At 44.0% G+C, this 9,660-nt stretch overlaps 1 protein-coding gene across 1 annotated transcript; it reads left to right on the top strand.

The window, feature by feature from the left end:
* Positions 1-3,206: 3,206 nt before the first annotated feature.
* Positions 3,207-7,792, top strand: LOC133378015 (transmembrane protein 151B-like). The gene is made up of 2 exons (XM_061612800.1): positions 3,207-3,248; positions 6,240-7,792. The coding sequence occupies exons 1-2, from the start codon at positions 3,207-3,209 to the stop codon at positions 7,668-7,670; spliced, it is 1,473 nt and encodes a 490-aa protein (XP_061468784.1). The 3' UTR covers positions 7,671-7,792.
* Positions 7,793-9,660: the final 1,868 nt, after the last annotated feature.

The raw sequence follows: 9,660 nt of genomic DNA, 5'->3' as shown, positions 1-9,660 counted from the left end.
AGTCCTCTTACGGGGCCATGACAGCGACTCCCAATCCTTCCAATTTTATCGGTCCTGAGAAAATGGTGCCTATGAGCACCAGAGGCAGATCCTAGATCAGTTAATAAGGAGGGGGGCTGAGAGGAACTCCTCATGAAACCGAGTGTTCTGACTAGAGTAGCAGACTCAGGACTCAAAGACTGGGTTTTGCAGAGTTTTATTCCAGAGGTTAGCATAGGAACATAGGATCAAAACATACTGGGCATTAATCAGGATATACACTAGCTGTGGAAACAATGGAAAGTTGTCACAGCAAAGCTCTCACCCAAAGACACTCCAGATAAAAGAGGGGGTGGCACTCTACTTGTACAAGCTAAATCTAGCACTTTCCAGTCTTTGAAACAAGGCAGGGGGTTCTCCTGGGAAAAAAAGATGATTTTCAAGCTGAAACCATATCTTCTTTCATCTGCTTGACCGTGGGGAAACTGTTAGCTCTAACTCTGGGATAGGTTCCCCCTCTGTATCTCTCTGGAATTGTCCAGCAGATTAAGGCAGGCCTGGTTAATGAATGAATGAGTCTGGGCTAGGTGGCAGTGATGAGGGTGGGCTACATTCCTCACTCTCCACTGCAGGCAAGGGGGGGACTGCTGAGGCTTTCCTCAGCAGAAACAGGATCACTTGGCACAGGGCTGACCAGGGTCTCAGGAAGCATTTCCTCCATGGTCTCACCAGATCCTTCCTCAACTTCTGCAACGCCCTCCCCATTCTCCCAATCCTGCCAAATGTTCTCTATGGGGCCCATGACACACAGAAAGGGGGCCAGTAGCTTATCTGGAGCGTTATACTGAGTGCCCTCCTGATGTTGCTGGACTATAATTTCAGTCACCCACAAACATTGGGTATACTGGCTGGTGCTGATGGGAGTTGGAGTCCAACAATATCTGGAGGGTACCACATGGGCTATAGGGTGCTAAAGAGTGAAGTATACCCACTTTGTACTCGAGAGAAATCTAAAACCCCAACTCCAAAAATCCTAAACACTTCAGAACAGACCAGAATGACATGAAATTGAGATTGAAGAGTCATGAGGTGGTCCAATGTGCAGTTCCCATCTCAGTCTTCTGCTGAGGGATCACAGTTTTGAAAGTTACCCTATCAGATAAATAAACAAATGCCTCCCTCCCTGAAAAGTATAGGGAGTATAGCAGAATAGGGAGAAGTTGGGCTAGAACATTTCTTTCTGATGTGCTAGTTTTCTATTTGCAGGGAATCTTTCATGAAATGGAACATTAAAACCTTTGTCTTCTTCCTGGCCCCCCTCCCACCTGCAATCTGAAACAGTACAGACCAGTGTACTGTCTCAGGATTTTACTGCCTCATTCTGCTTCATTCTGCTGTATGTATCTAGATGTTGGGATAAGCAAGCTTGCATTCTTTTAATAGGGAGATGCCCCTTCTAGCCAGAATTTGGGGACACCTCTATGTTTGTTTACTGTGATGTAACTTCCTATTGACCAGGTGGATTTTTTATTATCTCCGTCTTTCTTTGTTAAGAGTTGTTCTCTCTTTTGTATATTAAGCCACAGGAGAGAGAAGCTTCCACCGGTTTCTCTCCCAGACAACCCCAATCATGTACTAAAATCTACTACCTACTTCTGTCTTTTCTCTCCAGGCTAGAGCCTATGTTTCCTGAACATACAAAAGGTTGTGAGTAAACACATTCTTAATACTTTTTAAACCAAAGAATATTGTCTTTGTTGCTTTTATTCAGCTGGTCTGTATGAGGGGAAGGTGGGCAGGTTAATTCTCATTCCGCTTTGCAAAATATATACTCTGCAAAGCAACAGAACTATTAAACTGTTTCCATTTCATTTAAACCAAACAAGAAAGGTGTCCTAGCACACATGTGTGCACACACCAGTAGCGGTGGCAGGAAGGACTGGTAGACTGAGGCAGACGCTGAAGAACATCTCCCTTTCCCCAGTACCTTCATGCGCTACCATCGTCAAGAAGGAACAGAGTCAGGACATCAGCTTGGATGAGGAAGCCCTTATAAAGACTGAACAAAATCTGACTGCTGAGCAGGAAAGATTGTTGACAGAGTACATGCTTTGTAAGCAAAAGGTCCCAAGTTCAGTCCCTGACATCTTCAAGTCTAGTTGGGAAAGACCCTGGTCTAAAATTATGGCATGCCACTGCCAGTCAGTGTTGCCAATTCATATAGTTTGGTTCCTTTCCTCCTGCCAGATGAATTCTATAAGGTCAACACTGAGACAAAGGAGGAGGAAGCTGACAGGTACTGTCACCCCCGGGACTGGTTGTAAGAAGGCAGGCAGGTGGAGGCTGGCTGACGACAGACTCAGGTTGATGGAGCAGTGCTCCATTTGCCCTAATGGGCCCACCTCCACTGTTCTCTGATTGCCACTGCTGTTGCGCTGGTGAGGCAGCAACACTAGCAAGAAGGCTGGAAATACAGCATAGCGAAGCATAGCCTAGCCAGCTGCCTTACACTGAGTCAGATTGCTGGTCCATTTACTGCAGCTCAGTATTGTATACTGCCTAGCACCGGCTCTCCAGGATTTCAGATAGGGAACATTCCCAGACCTACCTGGAGATGCTAGGCGTTGGAAACAGGGACCTTCTGCATGCAGAGCAGATGGTCTGTCACTGAGTTATGGGCTGGCCCTTCCTCTAAAAAGGATTCTGTCTCACAAGAGGATTTTAATGCATCATCTCCCTACCCCATGCTTCCAACAACCACTACCCCCGATATTCTGAGGGCTGGGAGCCACTGATACTATCTGCCCAGAGCAGCAGCAATACCTGGTCAGTTGTGGAGAAGACTCTGGCAGCAACCTGTCCCTAATATGTCCCTTTGCTGGTGTTACTCTTGAGGGGGAACACAGCCAGGGAGCACAGCCAAGAACTGCAGCAGCTGGTTCATCACCCTTGATTCATTTGACACCATCAACAGTACCTGTTATTCCAAAGGCAGAACACTTGAAGAAAAGGCTCATCTCTCTTGCCACAGAATTGAAAAACACCAATGTTGAGAATGCATCTTCTCCAATACTTTCATGGGATCTCTCTCTGTGAAGGCAATATTGTTCATCTATAAATCTTACTTTATTATTTTGAACAAGCACTATTATGCTTGAAAAGCAATGTAAAACACTGCAAAACAAACAAATACATCAATACACATTATGCAGAATGTGTCGTGTGAGATGGTAGTAGAATTGTCTCAACTGTATCCCGACAGACTGCAGGTGAGGATTGTTTTTGAAAAAAATCTTCCCACCTATAAAGCTTTCCAGCATCAAATCTGTCTCCCTGATGTGCTAGTTTATTTCATGCAGGGCTTTTCTTTTTTTGAAAGGGGAATATTTAAAAATGCAGACTTATGCTTGGTGTGACTTTGAACTAGGCCAGTTCAGAATGTCACCTCTGAATTCCACCTCATTCTGTATGGGTAGATCTGATTTCAATAAGTGGCCTTAATGCAGAACTTAATACAAATCTATGCATGTGAAAGTACAGCTCTCGTGAACAACTTGAAAAAACAGCGTCAGGTTAGCCTGGAACAGTGTCTTCATAAAGGACTGGAATTAATATGTATGTACCAAAGTCAAGAAATCTGAAGTAACCATGATTTTGTCTGTTTTCAGAGGGTGTATTGCTTGTGAGTTCTCTGATAAATAAATGGATACTGCAATCACTCAGTGACAACCTGTTTGAAAATCACAGTGCTCTTAACCTGGCCCTTTATATCTAGAGAAAGATTGAGAACCACTGTTTTATGTTATTTGATCTTAATGCCTTTCCCATCCACCTTGGGAACCAGAAGCTTTGGTAGAATGAGGGTTTGGGGCCGGTTAGGTAGCAGGCTACAGCTGTCTTCAAAATTCAGGAGTATCAATCTCATACACCCCTGGGCTTCCTGTTCCTTAGCTTTTGTCTCAGGACCTCTTCCCAATCTTACTGTTCATCCAATTGCTGAGTGAGTTAGTCCCAGTCAAACTGAGAAGCTTTCTTTCCATCACAGAAGATGGAATACAAAACATTTAGTTCACTCAGCAATTGAACACTCCATATTACTACACAAGCTCAGTCAATTAGAGTAAGAGGTTTCACCATCACAATACACATGCAAAAACAATACATATATAAGCACAATGCAATATAGATTCCATATAGAGCTGGCAGAAGAGCACCATGATCACCAACGAGCATTGACAGGACAGAGGGTATAATGCAGCCTGTTCACACTCCTTGTGCTATTTTTCAGTGCATATAAATGTAATGGTGTATAATCTATATGATGCTGCTACTGAATTTCCTCCAAATGAGAGTGTTAAGCGCCATTAAAGAGAAGAAATACTATGCAAACCAATATACTGGTATATATTGTCCATATGGTTATGGTGATACCATGTTTATTGTAGAAATGTGTAAGAACAAACAATATTCCAGAACTGTAATAACAATTTCCCCCATTTTCAGTGTCTAGTTGGGGTTGAATTCAGGTGGAGTTGATATTTTTCAGTGAACTATTGTGGATGTGATCCATGAGCAACTGCTGGATGGTGAATTTGGTCCTCCAACACATTTGAATTTGACACCCTCAGGATACCCACTTCTGCCTCCTGCAATAACTAAGCTTTCCTTTGCATTTTAAGAGTTGACCTAGTGGTGTGTTTTTTTTAATTGTATCAAACTTTTAATTGTATCAAACCTGAGCTCAATCAGGTAATAGGGAAAAGTAGTCAACTCTCCATTCTAAGACTGGAGCGGAGAACACGCAACCTAAGGGAGAAATATTGGCAAATTTCATATAGTTGGGGGGGGGGCTGGAAGAGAAGAAAAGTGTGGGGGACAGAAAAAAATGGAAATGGATGGGGTGATTAAAGAAGAGGGGAGGGGAGACCCTCTGCAAATGATCATTTCAGATCTTAGGTAAGACCAACCAGCCTGCTGGGCAGGGAGAGAGAAAGCAGGTTTCAGAAGGGGGGGTAAGATATAGGGAATGGGACAGAGGGTGGGGGGCATAAACAGCACCAGAAAAAACCCAGGGAGGAACAGATGCCAGAAAAACATTTCTGGGGGGCAACAGAAGGGGCAAAGTATATTTCTAGGTGGGCAAAATATACTAGGTGGGGGGGTCGAGCTCCTTTGGGGGACTGCTTGCCCCCCTTTCATGTTGCCCCTAGATGGGGGAGAAGTGGTGAAACAACAGAAAGAGAGGGGGAGAGAGAGAGAGATGGAGGTGGACCCATCCATCTTTGACTCTGTCTCCACTGACTGCTGCCTTTGGCCATGCTACTACCCAGGCACATGACCACATGGGAATAAAGCACCATAAATAGTAAACAAATGATGAGTGATGCCAGTAAAAGTGATTGGTGTGCTTTTATTAACATATTAATTAACTTTTAATGAGTTGTTCCTGGTAAATCTTTTATAAGATTTGGGTGTGGTCAACTCTAGCCGTATGCAGCAGCCCTTCTGCAAACTCCTCTCCAGCTGCACATTGTGATGATAGGTAGGAAAGTTTTATTTTACAATATTCTACTAAAACAGCAATAATTGATACAGTAAAGGTGGCTAGGAACAAATTTGTGAAACTGGGGTGTATGGGATTAAGAGTGGAAAGCACTTTATTCTTTTAAATACCACCCCGCCCCAAATAGAAAAATTAACCAGTCTAATAGTCAGCTGGTAGAAATCCACCAGGTGATGGTCCAACCTTGCAGCCAGCTTGAATCAGGATGCCTCCAGACTGTCAGTATTTTGCAGGAGGGATTCACATACATACCAGGAAATTTAAGTTTGTCCAATTAGAGGATTAAACTGCGCTATCACAAATCCGCTTCATAAAAAAAACAGACTTGCATTTAGAAAAGTGATGGGAAAATGCATTGAAAAATATGAATGTCATATGACCTTCTGCAAACAAATCAGAATTAGTACTCAGTAAAGACCAGATTCAATTTAATCTCCAAATAGGTTTTGTGCATCAGAATGATTGTCTGGGGGATCTCTCAGAGACATTTATATACAGCTCATTTATGGGCAAAAGGAGTCCCATGTCAGGCAGTTGAAATACTTATTTTTCCCCCCAAAGTGGCTGGTACATATTCAGTGTTCAATGTATACATTAATGATACATAATAAATGATCTCCAAGTAAATTATCTCTCTCTCCTCACCTTCCTTTCATCTTCCTTTTCCCCATCTCCCATTTTGCTATCTGATTCTCAGCAACAACCAGTCAAGCAGTCTTTGAGTTCTTCCATGTGCAGAGAGTGCCACTGGAAATGCCTCCTCCTCTCCATTCTTATGTATGGTTGCTTGGGAGCTGTAGCTTGGTGCCAGCTCACAGAAGTCACTAAGCTCACTTTTGATACCTCTTTCAAAGGCAAGTCTATGATCTACCACGACAGCCCTTGCTCTGATGGCTATGTCTATATTCCATTAGCATTTCTCGCCATGCTCTACGTGGTCTACTTGGTAGAGTGTTGGCACTGCCGTGCCAAAAGTGAACTCCAGTACAAGGCTGATGTGGAAAGTGTCTATGACCGAATTGCCAGAATGAAGCAGGCCACACCATGTATATGGTGGAAGGCCATAAGCTACCACTTTGTCCGACGAACCAGGCAGGTGACTCGGTACCGCAATGGTGATGCTTATACAACCACCCAAGTCTACCATGAGAGAGTCAACACCCATGTGGCTGAAGCTGAGTTTGACTATTCCCATTGTGGATTCAAGGACATATCTAAGGAGCTCATGGGCCTGGAGTGGTACTCAGCCACAAAACTAAAATTCACCAAATGTTTCAGTTTTGCTAACACAGAGTCCGAAAACTCTTACTTGATGCAGAGGGCTCATTTCTTCACAGAGATTGAAGGACTAGATGACTACATGGAGGTCAGAGAAGGCATGAAACTTAAAAACATAGACTTCAAAGAGCTCATGATGGCCTATGGGGACCCAGATCATCTCCCATGGTACATATCCCACTATACTTTCTGGGTGGCTGCTTTGATGATGGTCTCATGGCCACTGAGAGTTTTCATAGAGTATCGGACTGCATATGTGCATTACCATGTAGAGAAACTCCTGGGGGTGGAGTACAGAGTGCCCAATGGAGCAGAGGAGCCCTTGTACAGATATCGCATACCCAGGGTTAGCACTCAGGACAGCACTGAACTTGAGTGGCACATCTGCACCAATCGCCAACTAATTCCCAGCTACTCAGAAGCTATGCTCATGGACCTGACAAATTCTCCCATATGCAATGGCTACTCCATGTGCAGATACAGTGAAATTACTCATGGCTGCGAGCACTGTCATCACACCTCTAGTACCTCCTCCATATTCTCTCGCCACGCCTTCCACAGCTGCAGTGGGAATTCACAGTTCTCTCTCAACACCAGCCGCTTCTCCTTGTGCCGAATTCATGGCTCTCACAGGACAGGCCTCTGGAGGAGTCGCAGCAGCAGCATTGCTGACCGTGGCTGCCAGGATGACCAGTGCTGCTCCCATTCTAGCCAACTGGCCATCAATGAAAACCCACCCACTTATCATGATGCTCGTTTTTTCCCAGTGCTAATAGTGCACAGGCCAGAAGGGCAGGAAAGGTGGCACTTCTATCGCCGTCGTGCATCATGCCTGGAGACGTCACTGTGAAAGTGCTTCTTGTCACTCCGGTGGGATAGCTTCACTGCCAGAAGGCTGTTTGCTAGTGACAGCAATACCAGTAAGGCTGTGTGATACAACTGATCTAAAGTCCTGGTCGTCCCTTTCTCCAGATAAGGAGAGATGTTCCCCTAGAAGTCTATGAAGGGTTAATTCTAAGTAAGTTAATATGCTTGTTTGTTAAATTTATTTGTTATCTATTTCTTTAAAAGATTTCTAACCCACTCATCATTAAAATAATCCCAGAGTGGGATGCAATATAAGAATAATAATGCATAATCAAACATATATCATACAAACCAATAACACGTGAAAACATCAACGCGAGTCACACTGACTCAGTGAGGTAGGCATGTCCATCTCCACCAAGGAACAAATTTAACCAAAGGCCTGGGCAATAATGAGTTTTTTCGATAGGCACTGAAAATCCACCTGGGTCAGTGTGCCCTTCTTCCAAGGGAATTAACCTATTTTATGGGATTATCCTATTTTAACATGGATTTATCCTATTTAACAATGAGAACATAAGGAGAGCACTGCATCTAGTCTAGTCTTCTATTTCCCACAGTGGCCAACCAGATGCCCATCAGAAGCTCACAAGCAGGGCATGAGGGCAAACACACCCTCCTACTCATGACCCCCAGCAACTGGTAATCAGAGGCATACTGCTTCTGAAACTGGAGGGAATACACAGACATCATGACTAGCAGTCATTGATAGCCTTATACTCTATAAATGTGTCCCATCTGTTTTTAAAGCTGTCCAAGTTGGAAGCCATCACTACATGGTGTGGTGGCAAATTCCATCTAACCCTATGCTTAGCTTTATGATTAGGACTAGAGTGAGAGAAAGTGACTTCCCAAGGCCATCCACTGAGCCTCATGGTTAAATAGAGATCTGTACCCAGGTGTCTCCCAGTTGGTCCCACACACTATCTAGTACACAACACCACACTAGTTCCTATTTAGATATAAGGTGGTGGAATCCATATGCATGGTGACTTTATCTCATTTCCACATGGGGAAAACTATTGTGTATGGATCCACAGACATAATAGAAACATTTGTTTGAAATTACCCCCTGTGACATCCTCCCTTGGTTCTCCCTGTCAGGTTCCCACCTGCTTGTGGCTACTGCCTTTCACTAGGCACCACCAGTCCGGACCGTCCTTTATATGGTTTCTCACTCCGCTCTAGCACAGATCTCACTAGATCCCCCTGCTAGGCAGCACCACCAGTCACGTCCTATAACCAATACTCCCAGAGACTTGCCTGAGTCTCTCTCTAGCTGGTTACTTTTGTGACTGCGTGCTTATGCTGTTCCCAACCCCCTTGTATCTTTATAGATAACGCATACAACTCTGGGTTGCTCTGGATACTTGAATTGTTATTATTCCTCCCTTCACCGCTGCCACCATTAGATACTGTTTCTGTCCAGCCTTGGTAATTACCTTGCCCTCCCTTCTGGTATGTATATCCCCCAGCCAAGGATCAGGCCTTTGGTAAACCAAATAAGTATTTATTAAATATCAGAAATAACAAGATTAGTTTTAGAATGTTTCACAAGCGTATGGTTTCATCTATTCCTGTTTTGTACTTGACTTATTATTAATCAGAACTCCAACTCCCTCTTTCTCCACACTCCTGACCTCCACCCTCAAACACCTCTTTTTCCACACTCCCAATATCCACCTCAAACACCTCTTTCTCCACACTCCCAACATCCACCCAGATTCAACTGTCATTCTTCCATTTATACTCCCAGCCACTCAAACGCTCAGCCAATCATCCAGCATTCTACTGCTCATGTACTCCCCCCTCCTCTTTCACTCCACTTACCATATGTCTTCTATATAAACAGCACTTACCATATTTACACTATAAGCAGGAACATCACACCCCCATCTTCTCTTCTCTCCATCTAACTTCACTTTCCTCCTTAATAATCCCTCCCCCTTAATTTCCCATATTCATATGCACCT

Source organism: Rhineura floridana, chromosome 2 (genome assembly GCF_030035675.1).
Source record: "Rhineura floridana isolate rRhiFlo1 chromosome 2, rRhiFlo1.hap2, whole genome shotgun sequence".
In the NCBI taxonomy this organism is placed as follows: Eukaryota; Metazoa; Chordata; class Lepidosauria; order Squamata; family Rhineuridae; genus Rhineura; species Rhineura floridana.
The sequence above is the reverse complement of the archived record's forward strand: the minus strand, read 5'-3'. Positions and strand labels throughout refer to the sequence as shown.